The following is a 25,041-nucleotide window of genomic DNA, read 5'->3' as shown; positions in this document are numbered from 1 at the left end:
GTGCTCAGTATGCCTGTGTGTCCAGACACAGCCCAGATTCCATCATTGAATTTGCTAATGGCACCACAATCATAGTTCTGGTCACCTAATGATAAGATGGCTTTCAAAGAAGAGTTCTACATGCTGACTGAATTGTGCCAAGCAACAACCTAACTTTTTATGTCAATGAAACCAAGGACTTGGTCATAGGCTTCAGAATGCAGATCACACTTTTATCTGTATTGGAAAGGATGCGGTGGAGAGGGAGATCAGCTTTAAATTTCTTGTAGTAACCATTACTGATTATTCAAAGTAGGAAAAGCACATTTTAACTGTTGTCAAGTTCACCAATGCCTCTACATCCTCAGACAGTTAATAGGTGCATAGTGGAGTCCATCTTCACATCTTCACTGCCTGAATAACATCATGGTAGGACACACTATATGTAGAGGGTGGTGTAAGCCATCCAGAATATTACCGTACTCAGCTGCTTTCTGTTCAGGACATCTATAACACATGTTGGCAAGATTGTTACACACATAGCAGTCCTGTACAGTTGCTTTTCTTACTCCTCCCTGTTGGCAAATTGTAAAGGAACAATGGCTTTCACACCAGTAGATTCTGAAAAAGCGTTTCAGTTGTGTAGTTACTGAGCAGCTAGATATATCAAATACTGTTATATATATGTATTGTATGTATATATATATATATATATATATATAGTATATATATATATATATGTGTGTCTGTGTATGTATGTATGTATGTATGTATGTATGTATGTATGTATGTATGTATGTATGTATGAATGTATGTAAACCCTTGCAAATTCATATTTATCTATACTACGTATACCCTGCATTGAATTATTATCACTGCTCAGAAAAGACATGCAAATAAGAAATTCCTTGTAGCTTACTGAGTAGTTTCGTTAAATTTCATTATTTCAAAATAGCCTTATTTTTAAACAGGCTCGAACGAGGTTCGAGTGAAAACTGTCATTTCCCGTTTGTCCAGAAGTTTCATACTCGCTCAGGCATGTTCTCCAAAGAGAAACCGAAAGGTTGGACTTAGTCCAGTGGACTTTCGACATTGGGAGTGAGAAGCTGCAGTGCGGGTTTAGTCGACGTTGCAAGTGCGGGCGACAAGAAACAAGTGAGTGCCGATGTCTCTTTAAAGTCCGTTAAATATTTATTCTGTCATTAAAAACACTGCATTTAGTTCAGCAAAGTGCATCTTGGTGTGTGATAGAGAACGCGGATACAGGCTATGGCCACATTGTATAGCAGACCAATGAAAGGTCAGCTTAACGAAGCTGTTTACTTTCACTTTCACGTTCATATTTGTAAAAAAAAAATCTGTAAACAACTGAATGATTTAGGTTGACCTATTTGCTTAAAACGATGACCGAAGAGTGCATTGTGGACAATTACTGTCGTCCGGGACTTTTATTCTAAATAAGACTGCTCCTGCGCTGAGCGTGTTGTCGCCTCTCTGTCAGTCCACTCAATTACAGAGCACACGCGCAGGTTCACGGACGCCTTTTCAGGCCCGGCTAATTTAGAGCCTCCAATAACTTTCAACTTCGAGATGCAGGAAGAAATCGAAATACCAGGAAAATTCAATATCAACCGGGAGACCTTTCACATACTGCACAAATAGCGTTTGGATCACGATTTGAAGTTTTAGTTTTGAACCCAAGAACTGTGAGGCAGTACCACTACAGTATACGTCTTCGGAATCTTGGTGCCCTTAACAGGCATCCCATAATCGCACAAGTAACACTATGTGTTTTGTAAACCTTACAATTTTAATTTCAATAATCAAGTGTACTGCGGTGGGTTGGCACCCTGCCCAGGATTGGTTCCCTGCCTTGTGCCCTGTGTTGGCTGGGATTGGCTCCAGCAGACCCCCGTGACCCTGTTTGGATTCAGCGGGTTGGAAAATGGATGGATGGATGGATGGATAATCAAGTGTATGTCTTTGAGATAATTTTTAGTGGCTAATGGGCAAGAACTTATTTTTTTTGTCTAAAGATGACATTTACACTTTACTTGTGCAAGTGTAAATCTATAGTCATTTATTAAACAGAATAAAGTAAAAGTAATGTGCTGTCTTTCAGTGTAATGTGTTTACAGCATTATATAATAATCATATTTTCATTTGATCATACATATAGTATTATTCAGAGGGTGGGTTTACTTTATCACAGCATACAATACAATACAATACAATTTATTTTTGTATAGCCCAAAATCACACAAGAAGTGCCGCAATGGGCTTATTCCAGCATCATAACTGGAATGTTACTTGCTTGCTAAGCTGCTACATCAGCTGTTTTCCACAACACTTAATCAGTTGAATGGGTAAAATTAGATAGACAGTATTTACAGAGGAGATATTAATGAACATGTCGCTGGAGAGCACTAGCTTTGCTGCATGTAGATCAGCACATTTATGGGAATAATTATGTTTACTCTGTAGACTTGACAGTAATGAATTCATACAACCTGTCAATGCAAAAAGATAAAAAGTGAATCATCTTCAGACATGGCATTCAAAAATAAGAAAGAAAGTGTAGACACAGAAAATTACCCATTTATAATAAATGTCATTCAGCTATAACAAGGACTGATCTATCAATCCTTATTTTACAAAGTGCCCTTCACAGAGCACACAGTCACAAAGTTCTTACATGGAAACATGAGTGTAATTCAAAGAAATCAGGTTAAAGCTGAGATACTCATTACAAAGGTTTAAATCTTTATAAGCAACAATGAAGTCGGAGGAGTCATATAGAATGAAATGTCAGTACAGTAGAATTGAGATCAGTGGTATAAAACAGTGATATCCAAGCCCGGTCCTGGTGGGCCGCAGTGGCTGCAGGTTTTCATTTTAGTCCTTTTCTTAATTGGTGACCAGTTTTTGCTGCTAATTAACTCCTTTTCCTTTCATTTTATTTGACTTGTTTTTTAAGATTTGTTCCCTTTGAATTCCTTCATTGTTCCTCTGAATTGCTTCATTTCTTTCCTTAAATGGCATCCAAATACAGTAGAAATTAAATGTGACGTGAGAAGACCAATTAAGTCAGGGCCTCAAACTCCAACCAATTTCACTCCAGCCAGTTGCTTAATTAGGCACCGAGTCTTGTTGTTAATGAAACCTGTTCTTTTTTTTTGGATTTCATTGATTTTAATAACAAATAACATTCCATACAAATAAGTCAAGTTTTACAAGACTTGGTTCAAAACAAATCAACCCCCACCAATGAGAAAGAGAGCTAGGCCAGCAGAGTAAAACTTTAAGTTAGTAAAAATAAGTAAATAGATAAATTAATAAATAATTAAAAATAAATAGAGTAAAAGAAAAAAGGAAAAAAGGACGGGAGAGAATCTGCTTCCTCAATTGAAATGCTTTTTCTAAAATGTTATTGATTAGTTCCTGCCAGGTTTTGAAAAAGTTTTGTACAGATCCTTTCAATGAGAATTTGATTTTTTCCAATTTCATACCCATTTTTTAATTCCATGGCTTGTTGCTGCTGTCATTGTGCAATAGCATGCAGTTCTGAAATTGTTGATTTTCTCTTTTCTAAGAGCACTGTTCAAATGTTGTGGGAACCTGAGCAGATCAGCATTACTGAGACCTTCACCTTTCTTTATTTTCAGACATTGTTTGATGGTCACAGTTTGCTGGTCATGTTTTGGCTCATTTTGTATCTTATTATTGCTTAGCTGCTAATTAAGGAAAAAGAACCAATTAAGAGGTCTGAGTCTTCAAAGCATGTCAATTAAAATTAATTCAAAAGAAGTTAATTAGCAGCAAAAACAGGTCACTAATTAAGGAAAGGGTTAGAATGAAAACCTGCAACCACTGTGATCTTCAAGGACCGGAGTTGGAGACCCCTAGTATAAGAGACCAAAAAATGCAAGGGATAACATGTGTTTTTATGTGGTTTTTGTGTAAAAGACCTGGGGCGTGTTCTGCAAAGCTCGCTTATGAAAATGAGACTTAGCTGAGTAAGCCTCGTTTGTCGGTTCCATCAGCGCAGATTGTTTCTCGTAAACTCAGGATAGGCTCTGGCAATCGACAGTAATAAGTTCAAAAAGCACAGAGGTGAGTGAAATATCTGCAGATTGAGTACTTGTGACTTTAAATGTGAAGCCAATGGGATGCATGGTGTATTGTAGGGAAGGTTAGAGTTTTAATTCTCATAAAATAGAAGAACATCTAATGGGGACAGTGGCTGTCTTATCAGCAGTTGATCAAAAAATAATATATGATCTAAGAAAGTGAGAGTGGCTGTGTGTCAATCTGCAATATAGCAGACTGATGACTAAGTATCCTATGGTTCTGAATTTGTGCAGTGCACAATTAAACGTTAATAGCATTATTCAGATAAAAAAAAAATATTTTAATTGCCCAGCTTGATTGTGTATGTCATATCAAACAGTTAAGTGTTCAGTAGCAATTTAAAGAGCATTTAACAGCAACTGAAAGTTATATACAGTACAAGAACATGCTTCAGAATTAGTAGAATATATAGTGCATTTATATGAATATTACGCATTTAGCAACAAAAAAAGAAAGCAACAATTTCTGTCACTGGTGTGACGCCCCAATGCCATTCTTGCTGAAGGAGTTTGCCCTTATCAGAATGACTGATTCCACAGTAAGACTGTCCATACATGTCAGGGTTATTTATAAGAACTTAGCTGCGCATTAATGCTATTTATAATTTGTATTTTACATACTCAGCCTCTAATGGGCTTGGTGGTGCCAATATTCGCACATGAGTACATGCTATTGCAACCCTTGATGTTTGGTGAGGCCGAAGTTCAGTATCTATTGTACTGTCACTCATACAACTTTGGATAAATTAACTTTAGATACACTAACTTTCCACTAGTCAGGCATTTGTTGCAGTGAGATTTTATCTCAATGTATGCCATTGGCAAATTGCATATATAAATGTAAATGCCTAGGCGTCTGCATTATTCTTTAACATCTGTTATCTGAGCTATCTCATTCAATGAATTTCTAAGGAATAGGCATGCCATGCACAGTCCTACAGGGCTGTTGAAAGCAATCTTACGTTTAGTGCTTAATATCTTTTTTTAGTATGTGTATGAAAATCATTAGGACGAGTACTAGACAATGCTTGACAATTTTTATAATGAAAGTTTCAATTTCATTTGCAGATCTTTAAATATAAAATATTTTGTATTTTTAATAACAAACTAGTGAAAAACAAAACAAATATGAACTATTATGAAAATAATAAAGAGTTTGAATCCAATTAATTATTGAGATGTGTAATTGAATATATTTAACATGGTACTGTTTATTTTTATACAATATGCATTGAAGTATTGTCATGACTTACCTCAAAAATAACAATGAGCTTTCTTTCTAATAATTATTTGAGCTGGGGGTTTAAAAACTCTATATTAAGAGCTCCTTCCTCAATGAGATTTTAAGGAAAGGAGCACACGTAGTTGATCCAAAAATGACTCGAGGTGCGGCAATTTTCTGGTATGTTTCATTACTGTCAACATCTCAGTGCTACTTCAGTGTTAGAGGTTTTCTGATTTAGAATTGATACTTTTTATAACTGATGATTTTTAACTTTATGAAATACACCTTCTTAACCATTTCTTACGAACATGTCCTTTTTTGTTACGTATTGCTGACAAAAAAGAACAGAGGGGACACATTGAGTAATAATTTAAATATGATACATTTCTTGTCATTTTCAATAGACAGTATATTTTTTAACGGTTTACCATTTTGTAGCAAAAATAAGATTAATTTAAATGATAGCGTAACTAAGATTGCAACAACATTCAATATGCTAGAAAAATCCTGTCAATGAAAAAAATAAAAATGAAGTATGACATAATTTAAATGTATATTAATAGGTCTTGGAATTTTCAATGAAAATGCTATAATGTTATTTTTTGTAAATTAAAATTAATTTAAAATTGATTTAAAAGAGAATTCAACAACAGTATACATTGTATATGCTAAAACATAAGCAGAAAACTTATAACATCTCTCAGAGGTTTTGTTTCTACTCAAACAGAACGTATCATGAACTGTCAATGCACAAACCTCCACTAAGCTTCATCTTTAGTCTGGCACAGAGCAGTCTAAGAGATATCACTTAGTTGCCTCAGTCACCAAGCAAAACTTGCCCTAATCCTCAAACAAAAACTGGTTGAACAAAGACCAGCTCCTCTATTTAAGAAAGGCCTCACTAAGCACATTTTGTGGTATACCCCACTGGAGACGCATTTATTTTAAACAAATGCATAGAGTGGGGCTAATTTCAAATACACAATTATTTTGTAAAACTTACTACAAATGATTTCTGTAATGTTCGTACTCATAAATAAATGTGTGGTTGTAAACACCACGGATTCATGAGAAGGTGCAGTACTGTCAACATCTCTGTTCACCTTGTACAACTCAAAATATAAATATAACACTAAGTTGTGTCACCTGCAGAAATTTTCAGATGATTCTTCATTGATGGGGTGTATTGTCAAAAATGATGAGACAGAATGAATTTGTCAAGTGGAGAACTTTGTTTCTTGGTGCACGGATAATTATCTGAAACGCAACATTAGAAAAACTAAGTAACTGGTTGTTGCCTTTAGATGGACCAAAGAGCCTCTCAGTTCAATCAGTAGCCTTGGTGAGGATATGGAGGTAGTACATTGCTGCAGGTACCCGATTGTCTAAACACATAGGCTTTTCTTCTACAGAGGCTGGGTATTTTTGTCGTGTGTTGTGACAGCCTTGACATATTGTAATTCTGTGATGGCCAGTGTGATTTTCTATGCTGTGATGTTCTGGGTGGTGTAACCACAAGTGGGTGCCACTGAGCCCAAAACCCCAGAAACAGTGTCACCCAGCACCACCCTGTTTCAAATTTAGAGTATTTATTAGTGATCTGCAAAATTATTCTTTTTAGTGATTCAATTCATTTCGTTCAGTTCAAATGATTAAAATCTTTGAATCACTGATTTGTTCACTTCAAAAACATCAACAAGCTATATTGATGTCATATAGAAGTAAATCTTTAATAAAATTGTTAAAATTAAGTTTTTTCTTGTTTTTATGAACAATGGAGAAGACTCTGGTTGCATTTTAATCTGGTTATTGTAGCCTTCAGGGACTGGAAGTGCTAGGTTATTTTGCACCACGCTTACAGTATTAGTGCGCCCCTTGTTTTACAAATAAGTTGCTTTTTTAAAGTTGAAATTCTAGAAAAAGGAAACAGTAATTTAATTTGATATATTTATTCACATATTTATTGCACAAAAAATTACACATAGATTACATTATCAAAACTTAATTTTTCTTGCCTTCTGCTTTGCAAACTTTTTCACTTAATCCTTCAAATCCAGTGTGGAAGCTATTTCATATTCAATTGAAATTGTTGCCAAGTCTATAAGTCAGTTTTGCAACATTGTTGAGCACAAGTAAGTTCTGATAAGTTTCAACTTTGAGAAACTATGTTCATGACTTGCCACTGAAACTGGAAGTGTTAGCAGTATTCGTAGGTCAATGAAAACATTAGGTACACAGTTGAACGGGCAGGACAAGAAATCTGCGCAGTCTGATTGCATGGAAAAGATAGAAGACAGAGACACAAGGCCTTTAAAATGTTTTGTGCATGTGGTGAGAGTTAGCTGTCTCAATTAATTTAATTTTATTTTCTTATTTTGTAATTAACATTTTATAAATAAATATAAATACAGACCACTTCGGAGAGCAAACAACAGTTGTCATCAAAAAATGGCACTCAAGGCCAACCGACTGTTTTGTAGGTAACCCGTGTGGCTGGGTTTTTCCACCACTTATGATCTGTGCCCTAAGTGAATGCCTAATTCACCTTAATGGTGGCGCTGGCCCTGCCTTACAAGCCCATAGCATAATCAAATAAGCAAACATTTTTTATAGCCTAGATGTCGAAAAATACACAACATCTGAGTACTTACATTTTTTATGACTAAGTAAAATTGATTTCAGTTTTGGAGTAATCTGATGCAATTTCTTTCTTTTATATCCTGTCCTTTCTGATGTAATCTCCATATATCATCAGTGAACTGAACTAAGAGTCAGTGTACTTTGAGTCTCTTGTCTGCAGTTTGTTCCTCCATTCAGCACACAAATTGATTCTTTCAGTGAACTAATTCAGTGTACTCTACTGCGAGTCTCTTGTCTGCAGTTCATGAACAAAGTTGCAATGGTTCTCCAGATCAGTAGGGGGCATACTGGTTCATTCAATCAGTCAATGTGTATGTACAGTCAATGTATACAGTATGTACTGCGACGGTCCTATTCACGCAGTCAAAGTGAACCAATCAGTGGGAGGTGCTTGTTGTCATCTACCAAGTCAGTAATTGGCCAGTTGTCGTCATGATTGTTTTACTGAAACAGTTTACTTATAGGCTGTTTCTCAAAAGAAGCAGACATTTAAGTGAAGTTAAGATGATAGCTCCAGACTGTTGCAGAATGCAGTATAAAATGTAGCACACACTATGCATGCCTCGAAAGGGTTCATTCTTTAAAATTATTGTACCAGTACGTTCATTCAGAGACCAACAGAAGTACAAAAAAGCTACTTTGTTCATTCATTGCATATCACTAATATTTATTTGTTACCAGCACGTTTCCAATAATCACCAGACATAATCAATACAAGAATTCAATAAGCAATCGATTGTTTCCCTCCTTCCATTCCTCTAAGTGAGTGTCGCCTGCTGACTCACAGAGGTGAGTCTGCAGTCTTTTTTTGAACTAGACCCAGGGACTGCTTCCTGAGTCACCCATAGGTTGTCCAAAACTCTCCTGAGTCTTGTGGAAACCAAGGCAGTCCTTCCCCAGCAGTGTCCTCTGGCAGCACCTAAGGACCCTGATGGGGCTGCGTTTCCGGACTCCAATTCGTTTGCCATTCATTTCATAATTGGGTTCACACCTGAGGAGCACTGCTACCTGCCGTGTCAGGGAATGAACTGCTCTTGGCAACCATGTTCGAACCAGTTCATTTATTATGACTTCATGGCCCAGCAAGAAATCATCCCCCATCCCGGCCAGGATGCCTGTTCTTTCTCCATGGCACTTACAGTGGGTAACATCTCTTCAAGAGAGGCCCACAAAATCATCAACCTGATAAAGAAAGCAGGCTCAGTTATTGCATGCAATCTTGAACCACTGGATGTAGTAGCAGATAAGAGAATGGACAAGAAACTGACAAACATTTTAAATAACGCTTCCCACTCTATGTATGACACACTCTCAATGAGAACTTTTAGTCATCACATTATACAGCAGTAGTGCATCAGAAGCACTCCTTAGGCTCCTTATAATGACTCAAAGTGACTGCTTTCTTTTCCCCAATCCAATCCAGGTGTATAATTTCAAGAATGTTGGGGTACTGAAGGCATAGCAGAGGGTTGTTTTTGTAATAACTTTGAGCTTCTTTAATGCCTAAATTTTCCCTTGTATAAATAGATTTAAAAAATAATACAAATAAATACAATTTATTTTCCTAAAACATTCCTACTCATGACCTTTTAACAAGTCATCTTAAAATTATGTACATGTGAATAAGCATATCATCTCCACAATGAGAATAGCCTCCATTTTACATAGATGATAGGATATAATCCATTAAAAAAGGTAGGAAATCATTGAAGAGTAACTCGAAGTGAATGCCAAGATTGAAGCCGGAAGAAATTTATAATTTCTAATAATAGTTAGATTCTGATTCTGAGGCCACAACAAATATAATATTTGGTACTCTTGAGAACTGCGATTGCTTCAAAAGTCAAGATATATCACATAGCAGACTGTGATAGTGGTGGTCAATGATGGAGGTGATCAAAATCAGGCAAAATTCAGGTGTCAGCAGCCTGAGCTACTCCTGACCTGTCTGCAAGTTCTCCAAAAAGTCTAAGAGTCAAGGAACTCCAACACAGAAATAACAAACCTTCACTGCAATAACATAAAGGCACAATGTAGAGCTCAACAGCCCAGAACATACAGTAGCTGCTGGAAAGGTGAATAATGATGACTCTTTGTAACCAACAATGGCTCAGAGTGAAAAAGTCTAGCCGATTTCTTAAATATGCACACTGTTAGCAATAGCCATTGGTGAATTCCTGTAGTAGAGCTATGACTTCTAACTCTCCAATATTTCTGCCCATATATTGTGTATATATAATAGAAAGAAAACACAAAAATAACATAAAAAGGTTGGTACCAGGAGTAAACATGGTTTGGGCTTGAAAAGTGTTGATAAAACAAAAAACTACTTTGTTTCAATGCTTTTTCTATGAGGTTGGAAGAGGAAAACAAGTAAAAGACTATTGTACTCATATCTGCCCTTCATGCAACTTTCAAACTTGCCCCCCAAAAGATGCAAACTACAGCCATGCACATGACAATGTGCTTATGACATATATACAGTGTATGAATACACTACCCTAATTAATATTTAATGATGCTGCACCTGTTTGGTAATGTCATATTTTAATGAATTAATATTTTAAATAATGTCCACAACAAAATCAGCACAACACATTTTAGCATTGCATACTGCATGGATTCATTTGAATGGAGTTAAATAGTTGTTTAGTTTCTTGCTCCTCTGCCAGCTTATTCCATTATGTTAATGACATTCTCGTTTTGGTTGTACATTTTTCTTTAGGATTTAAGCTTTCTAGAAAAGATGTTAGATGAACCTAATATATTTCAATTTTGTTAATGCCTTCATGTTACTCTTGTAACATCATGAGCTAGTCTCCCAACCAGACAAAATGTAACTCAGCAATAGACTGTTAGTATATGTGCAGAAGGAATATGTATACTGTATGCTGTGGACTATGGCCGGCAGCTTATCCCGGCCAATACCCCCAAGCCGCCAGGTGGAGCCTTCCCTGCAACGTGGAGATGCCCCGGGTTCCAGCAGGGCAGCATGGACCTTGGAGTTTCCCTTCACAGCCCTGCTGGATACCATGGGGACCGCCAGGGGACGCTGCAGGTAGACCTAGGGACTTCTATTTGAAGTACTTCCCAGTTGAGGGGACAGAAGCAATGTCGTACTTCCGGGTTGAAGAAAAGGAGTTTTCACCTGACCCGGAAGTGTTAAGAGTCACATGGACTGCGGGACAGAAACACTTCCGGGACGAGAAGTATAAAGGGACTATGGGTAACCCCAGCAGCCCGAGCCGGAGTTGGGAGGGAGTGCGACAGAGCTGCTGGGAGTATTGAGTATTGGAGTAGTGTGGAATAGTGGTGCTTGTGCACAGTATTATAATAAAAAGTCAATATATTGGACTTATATCAGGTATCTGACGTGTCGTCTGAGGGTTCAAGGGGTGCTATAGAGCGCTTTTTTTACACTGGTGTAGCCGGCAGGATTCTCTGGCCGTCTGTGTGGCAGAGGACCTGCGTAAAGAAATATTTCTGTGTACAGAGCCCTCAGACATCGTCACGACACGCGGGAAAACTGTTGAAATCCCCGCTGACGCAAGCCCACGCTGCAACACCGGAAAGCCTCACTATACATCCCTCTGAGATGGGAAAGAAATCCGGGAAAGAGAATGGGGGTGGCCAAAAGGAGCGGACTACGTCTATGGTCATACCTGGTGGGAAGCGAAGAAGACAGGGCAATAATCAACGCCGAGAGGAACCGAGCATTACGGCAGCGGGATGGCTGTCAGGCATCGGACACAAGGGACAACCTCTTTGTACACCGTGAACAACATCGGAGTCCAGAGGTATGTGCCATAAAAACGTCGCCAAGACCTTACCTTAGTTGTTTTGCAGGAGCCTGTCTTCTCGCATCGGACGGTGAGTCAAACTTACATTTCCCACCTGAGCAAGATGGCCGTGATGACATAAGCGCTGACCGATCTAGGAGTCTGAACTGTGGATCCCTATTCGACACGAATAGTCACATGGACTTTCCCGGGGCAGGCTGGGGAAAACAAAAGGACTACAAACGCTCACCTGATCAGGATGGGGTCCTTTGATTCGTCGAAAGAGAACATGTGATAGCTCCCACAGTATTGTGGGAAGGAGAAGGTCAGCGTCGGTCCATTGGTGAGGTCGTCGTTTCCCCGACGGGACCGAGCTCCCTGAAAAGGAAGGGGGAGGCAAGTGAAGCGACGCCAGCCACGAGTGACGGTAAAGAGGAACGGGATATAACTGAACGGTCCTCTGCTAAAGTTGAAAAGGCAGATCACAGTCAGCTGGTGGCGGCGACCCGTACCTCTACCGTGCGAAACTCCAATTCCCAGGAGCCTATGCGAGTCCCAAGAGAACAGGTGCCAGGTCTGGGAGTGCTCATTAGCTCCCAGCCGGAAGGTAAGACTACTGACTGCTTGAGCCTACCTCCGGCTGAGTTAAAAAACATTGTGGACGTACGGGAACTGGAGAAGTTGCTTGAGCCCGTATATAGCTTTTTACAGATTCTGGACAGGATCAAGAAGGACATCGGAGATCTGGGAGCGATGGCCGAAGCGCCCTTGAGAAAGGTAGAGGAGTACCTATGGCGGTTTGGTCGGGAATCTCCCATATTAGTTGATTTGGTGGTACAGGTGAGTATTACCGGTACAGTACAAAATACAGGGACGCAGAGCGATTCGGGCCCGCGTTTAACAAGTAGCGGGTGCCAAGTAGCTGCGGGCCCTACAAAGGAGTGTGGTGTAATGACCGAGCCTCCGTTGGAAGGATTGATTGGACCGGAGCAGCTGAATAGTGCTGTCTCCTGGAACGATGAGAACCTAAAGACAGCGGGGTCAGTTATTTACAGGTCGAAGGGGGTGCAGACAGTAAAAGGGCTCTCTCTTTCCCATAGGGAGACACAAACTGTGGACAAACCCCAGATTAAACAGGGAATTCTAAAAGAGAAACAAGGGTCTCCTGACAAAGTGGAAAAGGGTGCAGAGAGTACAAAGGCGGCTGTGGAACCCTCCTCAGCAAGAAAAGGGGTGGAACCCGAGTTTCCGGAATGTTTCTAGTTCCGCAGAAGGAAAATAGCAGGAGGACAGAGGCAGTGTTATAATTGCAGCCAGCCGGGCCATATTTGCTGAAACTGTCCTTGGAGAACGGGGGATAGAGTGTCTCACTGCTATAATGTTCCCCCTAGGCTCTCCAGGGATTACTTTAAACGGAACAATCAAGGTCCGACCGGAATCCCCTCCTGGAGGAAGACATCCCTCGCAGGACTGGACGCTTTGAACCATGGTTCTTCGCTAAGGGGGGAATATTGTGGACTATGGCCGGCAGCTTATCCCAGCCAATACCCCCAAGCCGCCAGGTGGAACCTTCCCTGCAATGTGGAGATGCCCCGGGTTCCAGCAGGGCAGCATGGACCTTGGAGTTTCCCTTCACAGCCCTGCTGGATACCATGGGGACCACCATGGGATGCTGCAGGGAGACCTAGGGACTTCAATTTGCCTTATAATCCGGGAGTACTTCCCAGTCAAGGGGACAGAAGCAATGTCGTACTTCCGGGTTGAAAAAGAAAAGGAGTTTTCACCTGACCCTGAAGTGTTCAGAATCACATGGACTGAGGGACAGAAACACTTCCGATTCGAGAAGTATATAGGGACTATGGGTAACCCCAGCAGCCCGAGCCGGAGTTGGGAGGGAGTGCGACAGAGCTGCTGGGAGGAGTGCAGTATTGAGTATTGTGTAGTGTTTATTGGAGTAGTGTGGAATAGTGGTGCTTGTGCACAGTATTATAATAAAAAGTCAATATATTGGACTTATATCAGGTGTTTGACGTGTTGTCTGAGGGTTCAAGGGGCACTATAGAGTGCTTATTTTACAATGCATACTTTTCAGTTTACATACAAGAATGTTTTCACATCAATTTCAAGGCTTTAGAAATCTCAGTTTTTCCATCGAGTTTCATGTAAGATCTAATCTACAATTATTTTATAACTGAGGCCCCTAGGCTGAACCCTATCTGTACAGTATCTGCATGTTCTCTCCATTTTCTTTTAAGTTTTATCTGGGTTCTGCAGTTTCCTGTCATGTTATTAACTAAGATTGTCTGTCATCTTTAAAATTACACTCTATGAATGTGCAATGAGATTCTTTTTGAAGAATGTAGTTGTGTAAAAGTATGTCCTGAATTGTCTGATTGACTTGAGCTATTAATTTTGCAGTTATGAAGCTTCAAATAGGTAGTGAAGTCTTTTTGCTGCTTCTCATCCTGCGCATTACATTTCAGCAACAAGGTGAGAAAAACATTTTTTGTTCTTCTTGACACTTACAGTCAATTAGATTGATACAGTGAAACTGCCTTCACTGGCCATTTCATTCTGCATGAATATGAAAGCTGAATTCAGCATATTGTAAATGCTCACTAAATTACTACTGTGAAGGTAGCATGTTTATCATGTTTACAGGGAAACTTGAATGACAATTAGTTGGTGAATTGTGTGTTTTATATCCTCTGAAAACACTACACCAGTTCTGTTTCATTTTTATTCACAGCTCAATTTTCTCTTGTGGGATCAAATCTTCCTATTACTAGCCATGTGGGAGGAAGTGTGGTCCTCCCATGTCTCCTTACTTCCAAAACAAGTGCTGTTGATATGGAGATCAAGTGGTTGAAAAATAAAGATGTTGTGCATTCATATGTGCCTCTGAAGTCCAAAGAAACAGGATCTGAAGAAAGGACAGCACTTTTCAAAGGAGAGCTGCCATTTGGAAATGTTTCACTGCTGCTGAAAGATCTGCGTGTCTCTGATGCTGGCACATATTCCTGTAATGTGTTTGGTGCTGACTGGTTTGTGGATACATTAGTGGAGCTGAAAGTTACAAGTGAGTCTTGCAGCTTTGTATTATTAATCAGGTGAAATATAATTTCATAAAGCACACTAAAAAACTGTAATTTTAATGATATTTATTAATATGATTTTTTTATTATGGTGACTAAAAGTAATCAGTGATAAAATACTTCTGGAATGGATATTCATCCACCACATATTTATATGGAAGTCTTCTTCAGTTTACACTGATAATGAGATTTGTATAAGAACACACTGGAGCCCAAAGATCCAAGCAGTCGGTTATTGTTATTGACTGAGAATTGATTGTAAGTAAATTGTAAGTAAAACATGAATTATTTCCTTTACTATTAACTTATTTATTTATTTATTTTTTAAATCAAACCATTGTTTATCACACAGTGGATCAAGACTGTTATTTTAAAATGAGTTCATCAAGAACACGGGGACACAGTTGGAAACTTGTTAAGGGTAAATTTCTCACAAACATTAGGAAGTTTTTCTTTACATAAAGAATGATAGACACTTGGAATAATCTACCAAGTAGTGTGGTAGACAGTAAGACTTTAGGGACTTTCAAAACTCGACTTGATGTTTTTTTGGAAGAAATAAGTGGATAGGACTGGCAAGCTTTGTTGGGCTGAATGGCCTGTTCTCGTCTAGAGTGTTCTAATGTTCTAATATATTCTCTGACTTTTATTTTTCTTGGACCTCACCCCAAACCTCCAAACTAAGTTAATTTTAAACACCTTTTGCTCATTTGAAGTTTTTTACATTCTATCTTGTTTTTGTTTTCCTCACTGATACTGTACCTCACAGATAAAAACACTGTTCTGCTGACCTCAGTTTTTATCATTATAATCTCACATTGCTTTCATTACAATACATTGTATTGAAAGCATATGAGAAGGTTTTAAAGTTGTAATTTGTTTTGACTTCATAGAGTAATATATATTGCTCTACTTTCCCCTACTGTATTATTAATATGTAGCCTTAGAATGCCTAATCTCACAGACTTACCACTGTTTATAAGGTATTATTGTATATAACTTATCCCCACCTTCCCTTCTATATCTATTACCTTAGGCAATTAGATGTAGTAAAAAGAGAAGCAGAAGTTAAGTTACAGTTTAAATAATGTATTATTGATAATATTCAGAAATGATAACAAAATGCAAAATATATTTGAATATTGGCAACCATACAACCTGATTAAATGATGATATGTAGTTCAGGCAGCACAGACTTGTAGTTACTTAAATGTCTCTAGTTAAGGCATCATTGGTGCTCAGCTTTCAGCCACATGTCTGTTCAAAATGGCTGCTGAGCTGTGCTCTTCATCACAGGATAGCAAGAGAGATGCTTCTTCATCATATGTTGGTTGGTAAGAGAGATGCTTCTTCATCATATGTTGGTTAGTAAGAGAGAGAGTGTGAGGTTAAACACATACATTTATAGATGTTCTGTCCAACCCCTCGAGAGCCAATAGGACATCATGGTACTTAAAGGCCTCTGAGACAAGCCAATTCCAAACAGCCATACCTCAGACCAATGGGGGAATACAACATCTTAACACCTGCCCCCAAACCATATGTTAAAGTACACCTTAGCCCATTTGCGGGGGTAGAAATAACTTTAGCAAAGAAACACTTGCCAAATTGGTTTAAAACACACATCCCCCAAATCCTGTCGTAAAATTCAAACATACCCATTCCTAAGAGGGTTGGGGGGGGGGGGGGGGGGGGGTAAACACTAAATTACATTGCCATGCCTAAATTACAAATTAAGACATACAAAATATTCATCAAGTTATATGTAAAATCTCACATCACAACAAATTTCAGTAGGCTCCTTGGCAGTTTACTTTTTTATAGGCTATACACATACCAAATTCATTGCAGTGTACCAAAAAAAAGCTTAATTTGATTCTTCAGAACAAATGTAACATTTTTTCATGTATCTTGAATGTGGTGGAACGTGTATCTTTCATATTAGTATGTTATACAGTATGTGTAATTTTGTGAATTTTATGGGTTTTTTTACCTAAGGATTTTGTTTCTGTTGTTTATTTTCCATTTTGATACAATTTGACAGTTTATCTTGGCTGACATCTTGTTTTTTTTTTTTTTTGTTTACATGATACAGTTGGGAAGTGTCACATGACTGCAATCGTCACACAGATGACATCACATAAATTACCATACTTAAACACGACAGTCACAGCTTGCATTATCCCTCAGTGGATATGCATCTTGTAACAACTTTCTTTAGTGTAGTAAGTTTCTAATCCAACTAGGCCCTAGTGCTAGGTTTGTGATTATGGTTACAACTTTGTTTTGCTCATCGCTTCTGATTTCTGTCTTAGCCCCTTGGATTTTGGTTGTTGTTTCTAAGTTTGATCTTGTGGCAATGACCCTAACTTTGTTTTTCCTCATCTCTGTTCTTGCTAACTGTCTCCTGGTTATGTTATTTTTCACCACAATCCTCAGACATGTTTGAGCCTTTTGGCCCTGACTTTGTTTTTTTTTTCAGTTTATCTTTGTGTTTCCTTTTTGCCCATCTAACAATTTTCTCAGTATCACACATGGATTTTTTAACACAGTTGTGAATTTCTACATTGCATGAATCAATAAGTATCTAGGTTTGTATAACCTAACATTTGTAGCAGGCGCACAAATGGCTACACAATATTTCATATTGGGGGGGGGGGGGGGGGTTGCTGATATTTTACTGTTGATCAAGGTTACAAAAGATGATACTGCTTTCATCCACCAACTGGGCCCACTTAAAACACTTTTTGAGATGTCTGGGAACTGGCCGGGCGGCACGGTGGCGCAGTGGGTAGCGCTGCTGCCTCACAGTTGGGAGACCTGGGGACCTGGGTTCGATTCCTGGGTCCACCCTGCGTGGAGTTTGCATGTTCTCCCCGTGTCTGCGTGGGTTTCCTCCGGGCGCTCCGGTTTCCTCCCACAGTCCAAAGACATGCAGGTTAGGTGGATTGGCGATTCTAAATTGGCCCTAATGTGTGCTTGGTGTGTGGGTGTGTTTGTGTGTGTCCTGCGGTGGGTTGGCACCCTGCCCAGGATTGGTTCCTGCCTTGTGCCCTGTGTTGGCTGGGATTGGCTCCAGCGGACCCCCGTGACCCTGTGTTTGAATTCAACGGGTTGGAAAATGGATGGATGGATGGATGGATGGAAACTGGCCATCTGACACCACTGATATTAAGGCAGGAACAGATCCTCAATCAGGTTCCAGTATTGTAAATGTGCATACCTGCACTCAGATCCAGAATCACCAGTTAAGTTAAAATTCATGCTATAGGAATATGTGAGGAAAACCAAAATACCTGAAATGCGTGCAGAAGCAATGAGAATGACCAAACTTCATAATCCTGAGTTTCTGTTTGAGATTTGTCCCCACTTCCTTAGAGAAGTAAAGCTTTACCCTTTGACACTTGTTGTTAAGAGTCTGAATCTTTAATTGTTTTGAATATTTCTTGTTAAGAATGACATTTAAGAGCAACAGGCATAAAAGAAGACAATGTGTCTTGAACAGAGTTAGCTCATGCTATTTTAAAGTACATCTGTGTATGCATTCTCAGGTGAGTCATCTGTAAAAAATATAATTTAGAAAAAGTGATCCATTCTCATATGTCTAACATTTTTTGCAAATTCCTTAGAAAAGCAAAATAGGCCCTGCAGAGTATTTCTGGTTAAGTCAATAAATTTACAAATTCAAATACAGTACCATGTAAACAAATTATAGCAAAGGTACCATCACAGGGTACAATCACACACACAGGATAAATTCATAGAAACCATTCAACCAAACCTGAAAGTCATTTAGTTTGCAGATGGGACTACAGTATTTGTACCAGGGTTAAACCTACTGTACATACACAATGGGAGAAGGTGCAGACTTCACATGAACAATGTCCCTGTCTCGAGCTGAACACAGTCTGCCAGAGTTGTGAGGGGCACCACCCCATATTTAGTGTGGAGATAAATAAACAAACATGAGAAAATGTATTTAAAAATTAATTAAAACTAGGGGGCTCCGCCTCCTGCTCGCTTCGCTCGCCCACCCCCGGGTTTGGTTTACCACATATACAATCTAAAGAGATTGCTATTTTCATGGGAATTGTTACATATGCGTTATTTTGTCTTTTACTTTAAAACTTTTGTAAAAACAATATTTGGAATTAACTTTTCTTTAAGGTCGCATTGAATTTTGATTCCGTGTTTGGACGTTCATCATGACAACGCAACGTTTAACTGCATGTGAGTGAATATCGTTTCTTTCACTCCAATAAATAAAACAACTTTCTTGAATGTTGTCAATGCTGTTTCTTCTTCGCTTTGTCGTTGACTTGTCATCTAGAACGTATAAAATTATTGTCCTGATAAAATTTATAAGAGCTGAGAGTGCAGGAAGTGTTTCTGACAAAAGCATTCACACGACTGAGGTTAGATGACCGTGGTCTTGTTTGAAAATAGTTGTAAGTAGGGCGTGACTTGAAAGAATCTAATGTTAAAAGTCTCCGTCTCACGGGACTTCATACCGCAACAACATTTTTGGAATCTTTTAATTCTCGCTGGCAACACGAATTTGACGATCTACAAGTCTCCAACTTAAAGTTTAAATCCGAACAATATATTTGATCTCTTTCCACTGTTCCATTATTTCACTGAGTAATAATTTCCATTTGTTTGCGCTAATGAGATCTTTCCTATCCTTTTTTTGAGACTTTGGAATTTTCGTACTTCCATTATCTCTACCCTGCTATGCATGTGTACCGCGCCAACATTTTTGAATTCTTTACGACGTTATACTTTGTCATTTACTCTTTATCCTTTATTTCCGGCCACGGGCATGGTTAAATCTCTTTCTTGCGTGACGTATAACGCTGCTCGCACACTAAGGAGATGCAGTCAGATCAGTTGCTGTCTTGCTACTTCTGCTGGCGAGCTGCGTGTTCTGGTTGATACACTGCGCGTCAATTATTTAAAAGCCTGTACAGCAGCTGTCCTTTGGTTTCACTGCCTTGTCACACGTGATGTCAAAGTGTCTTCCGAGAAGATCATGTCTCATCTCTCTCCCAAGATTTTTCAAGATTTTTTTTTATAACAGAGAGCTTATGTAACATTATTTTATTGATAATAAATACAACACGGGAGACAATGTCCTACAGGATGCAACCTCTGACAAGGATTTAGGGGTTTATGTGACACAACATTTTCATCATCTAAGCAATGTGCAGAAGTGATATAAATGCAAATAAAATGTTAGGTTGTATTATAAAAACTGTTGAATATGAATTAAGACATGTTATGTTCACACTGTATAATACATTGCAGTTCTGTTTACAATGCTAGAAAAAGATAAAGCAGCAATTGGAGCTATGCAGAAGAGAGCAGCCAAGAGAACCCCAGGACTTAAGGACATGTTCTACTCAGACAGACTATGTAGACTATTCAGTCTCCAGCAGAGGAAGCCGTATGGGACCTAATCCAGGTCTTCAAAATTTTTAAAGCCATACGTAAAGTAGATGCAGAATAATTCTTTCAATTAAATGGTGAAGTACTTACTTGAGGAAGCTAGTGAAAATAAAGGGGAAGTGTATTTAAGCCTGAACCCAGAAACCATTTACTTACACAAAAACTTGTGGAAATCGGGAACAAACTACTGAGACATGTAGTTAAATTAGAAATCTTGACAACCCGTAAGAAGTTTCTGGAGCAGATATTGGGATAACTTATCTATTAGATAAATAAATCAGCTTGATGGATTGAATAGTCTCCTCTAGTCTGCCAGATTTCTTATGTTCTAGAAGACAATTTGAAAGTTAACCAAGTTAGTTTTATTCAGGCCTCTGTTGTGACTCAGATTGTTTAAACTTCTCATGACTTTTTATCTTGGCAGGTCTTGGCAATATACCTAATCTCATAATTAGTAAACAGGATAATGGACAGATTATTGTTGAATGTGAAACAGAGAAGTGGTACCCTAAGCCAGATCTGCATTGGAAGACCTTCAAGAACACAGATTTAACTGGACAATCTGAAACTTCAGTGACAACTGTTGCAGGACTGTTTAGTATCAGTAGTTCACTTCCAGTGTCTGTACAGGACAGAAAAGGAATTGCCTGCCAAATTGACTTCGGTGAAGACAAATTGACTTACCAGTCTAGAGTCCAGATCCCAAGTAAGTCTAACCCTAACCCTAACCCTAACTACAACATTTATATATTATAGGTGGCTAGTTTTACAGCATATACAAACTTAAGACATTTTGGTAATTTGTTGCAATGTAGTCCACAAGTGCTTGCATTTGTGTTTCCACACATAGTCCAAATGCATGTAGTATAATTTATCTAAATTACTCTGGTTTCAGTTTGTTTGCTTGCTTTCTGCTCAGTGTCTGGAAGGTTCTGAAATCTTGCAGTGAAGATAATGGCTGGTTTTGAGTTGGGTTTATATTAATAAATATGTTGGGTTTGTCCATACAGCTTGCAACTGAAGAGTTTATGGTTGACTCCAATCACAGCTACTATCCTGAAATCTATCCTGAAAGATTTGGTGGTGTTTTTGCAGCCACGTGAGATCAGATTTGTCAGTGAAATCATCTATAATATCAAGTCGTGAAAAGTTAATGACTTAGACTGTATCATGTGTGGCTGCTCAGTGGGCAGAAGGTTGCAAGGGGCACTGCTTCCAAATTTGTATACAGCACCCATAATCCCTACCCAGGACTTCCAAGTAAAAGTTAGAATTACATTCAAATTAAATCCTCTGTAATTCAGTGTTGTATAACAGTAAAATGTGAAAATGTTCAAGGAGGTAAATATGTTACATATGTACTGTACACTGACAGTGGAAAAAGTTAAGATCTAACCAGTGATGATGTACAGGGGCCATATGGGGCAGGTATGTCCTGCATGTGTGTTCAAGGGTCTCAAAAGAGCAATACATCATCAGCATACGGCATCAGCACAGGTGGGAAAGAGAATTCAGACTTAGACAAAATCATATAACGTTCCCTCAGGATCATGCATGATCAGGGTATGCTTGCAATGCACTATATTTAAGGGTGCCTGACCCTTTTGAAATTAAGAGAGTGAGGTTTGAAATGGTAGGTTAAAGATTGCAAGATGGCCAGGCTGACAGCTGGTAGCATGTGACTACTCCTTGAGACTGATCTGCTCATTTAAAGGCAAGCACAGTTAGAAACAAAAAAGAAAACAAAAAGTTTGTTAGATGAATGTTTCTTAATTACTAATTTGTTAGTACCTAGTGAATGGACATATGAGAGACTATCTTGGATATCTACTCATTTAAGATAATGGAAGGTGAATGGGTGCAAAGAGGTTAGGAGCTACTGGTGAAAGTTCCAGCCTGGTTTGCTGGGCCAGCTCTGACCCTGGGACTGATTGTGTTGCTTTGTTTGAAGTAACACACACATAAGATTTCAAATTGCCTTAGAGCTAAGGACTATTTCCTTAGATAGATAAGTTGGTAGGCCATGGTTATGGATCAACACCTTTGTAGTTATGCATGAAGAGGTTGTAGGCTTGTAGTTTTGTTTTTATTTGGTACTAGCTTGGGTATACAGTATTTGTATGATGGGGTAAGTTAAGAAGCAAATATTTATGTGTTTTTTAAATGTAGACCCTTTTCTCATTGCTGACCGAAAGTATTCCCTCCATCATCTACACTACTTCTCTGATATCTATCAGTTTATCTCCTTTCATAAGTCAAGAATTTGTTCTTATTGTATCTGATCAGATTCCATTATTGCACAGACTTCTTCTTTTGGCTGCTCCCTTTAGGGGTTGCCACAGCAGATAATCTTGTTCCATATCTTCCTGTCTTCTGCATCTTGCTCTGTTACACCCATTACTTTCATGTCCTCTCTCACCACATCCATAGATCTTCTCTTAGGCCTTCCTCTTTTACTTTTGCCTGACAGCTCTATCTTTAACATCCTTTTCCCAATATACCCAGAATCTCTCCACTGCACATGTCCAAACCAACGCAATCTCACATCTCTGATTTTGTCTCTGAACTATACAACCTGAGCTGACCCTCAAATGTGCTCATTTCTAATCCTGTCCATCCTTGTCACATCCAATGTCTTAGCATCTTTAACTCTGCCACCTCCATCTCTGTTTCCTGCTTTCTGGTCAGTGCCTCCATCTCCAACCAATATAACATAGCTGGTCTCACTACCGTCCTGTAGACCTTCCCTTTCACTCTTGCTGATACCTGTTTGTCACAAATTACTCCTGACACTCTTCTCCACCCATTCCACCCTGCCAGCACTCTCTTTTTCACCTCTCTTCCACAACCCCTGTTACTCTGTACTGTTGATCCCAAGTATTTAAACTCATCCACCTTCGCCAACTCTACTCCCTGCATCCTCACTATTCCTCTGACCTCCTTCTCATTTACACACATGTATTCTGTCTTGTTCCTACTGACCTTCATTCCTCTCCTCTCTAGAGCATGTCTCTACCTCTCCAGGGTCTCCTCAACCTGCTCCCTACTATCACTACAGATCACAATGTCATCAGCAAACATCATAGTCCACAGGGACTCCTGTCTAATCTCGTCTGTCAACATGTCCATCAACATTGCAAATAAGAAAGGGCTCAGAGCCAATCCCTGATGTAATCCCACCTCCACATTGAATGCATCCATCACTCCTACTGTAGTCCTCACCACTGTCATACTTCCCATTCTGCCATTCCCAACTTCCTCATACAATACCACAACTCCTCTTGAGGCACCCTGTCATATGCTTTCTGCAGGTCCACAAAGACACAATGCAACTCCTTCTGGCCTTCTCAATCCTTCGCCATCTAAACCTTCAGAGCAATCATTGCATCTGTGGTGCTCTTTCCTGGCATGAAACCATACTGCTGCTCACTAATTATCACCTCCCTTCTTAACCTAGCTTCCACTACTCTTTCCCATAACTTCATGCTGTGGCTCATCAATTTTATCTCGCTGTAGTTACTATAGCTGTGCACATCCCCCTTATTCTTAAATATCGGTACCAATACACTTCTTCTCCACTCCTTAGTCATCCTCTCACTTTCCAAGATTCCATTAAACAATCTGGTTAAAAACTCCACTGCCATCTCTCCTAAACACCTCCATGCTTTCACAGGTATGCCATCTGGACCAATAACCTTTTCATTCTTCATCCTCTTCATAGCGGTCGTTATTTCCTCCTTGCTAATCTGTTGCACTTCCTGATTCACTATCTCCACATTGTCCAACCTTCTTTCTCTCTCTTGTTCTCTTCATTCATCAGCCTCTCAAAGTACTCTTTCCATCTGCTCAACACACCCTCCTTGCTTGTGAGTACATTTTCATCTTTATTCTTTATCACCTTAACCTGCTGCACATCTTCCCCAGTTCGGTCCCTCTGTCTAGCCAATCAGTACAGGTCCTTTTCTCCCTCCTTAGTGTCCAACTTCTCATACAACTCATAATATGCCTTTTCTTTAGCCTTCACCACCTCTATCTTCACCTTGCGCCTTATCTCCTTGTACTCTTGTCTACTTTCTGCATCTGTGTGACTATTCCACTTCTTCTTCACCATCCTCTTCCTCTGTATACTCTCCTGTACTTCTGCATTCCACCACCAGGTTTCCTTTTCCTCCTTCCTCTGTCCAGATGTCATGCCAAGCACCCTTCTTGCTGTATTACTTCTGCTGTAATTGCCCAGCTGTCTGGCAACTCTTCACTGCCACCCAGTGCCTGTCTTACTTCCTCACTAAACTCGACCTTGCATTCTTCTTTTTTCAACTTCCACCATTTGATTCTTGGCTCTGCCCAGATTCTCCTCCTCTTCTTGATCTCCAGCATCATGCTACAGACCACCATCCTATGCTGAGTAACTACACTTTCCCCTGCCACCACTTTGCAGTCTTCAATTTCCTTCAGATAGACTCTTCTGCATAGGATATAATCTACCTGTGTGCAACTTCCTCCACTCTTGTATGTCACGCTATGTTCCTCCGCTTCTTCTTAAAATATATATTCACCATAGCCATGCCATTCCTTTTTGTAAAATCCACTATCATCTGACCTTCTTCATTTCTCTCCTTGACACCATACCTACCCATCACCTCCTCATCTCCTCTGTTCCCTTCACCAACACACAGCAAAATCCAAAGTTTTAATTTCACACCTAGAATGTTAATTTTAACTCTTCTTCAGAGTTTATATAGGTC

General features: G+C 39.2%; 1 protein-coding gene across 1 annotated transcript in view; it reads left to right on the top strand.

The window, feature by feature from the left end:
* The first annotated feature begins 999 nt into the window (after nt 1-999).
* The window catches only part of LOC114669636 (butyrophilin subfamily 1 member A1-like), a 148,544-nt gene continuing 124,502 nt past the window's right edge, over nt 1,000-25,041 (top strand). The window contains exons 1-4 of the mRNA XM_051922321.1: nt 1,000-1,134; nt 14,172-14,243; nt 14,503-14,832; nt 20,721-21,002. Of these exons, the coding sequence (XP_051778281.1) occupies nt 14,174-14,243; nt 14,503-14,832; nt 20,721-21,002 (682 nt within the window). The 5' untranslated portion in view covers nt 1,000-1,134; nt 14,172-14,173. The remainder of the gene's footprint in view (nt 1,135-14,171; nt 14,244-14,502; nt 14,833-20,720; nt 21,003-25,041) is intronic.

Source organism: Erpetoichthys calabaricus, chromosome 2 (genome assembly GCF_900747795.2).
Source record: "Erpetoichthys calabaricus chromosome 2, fErpCal1.3, whole genome shotgun sequence".
Taxonomy (NCBI): domain Eukaryota; kingdom Metazoa; phylum Chordata; class Cladistia; order Polypteriformes; family Polypteridae; genus Erpetoichthys; species Erpetoichthys calabaricus.
The sequence above is the reverse complement of the archived record's forward strand: the minus strand, read 5'-3'. Positions and strand labels throughout refer to the sequence as shown.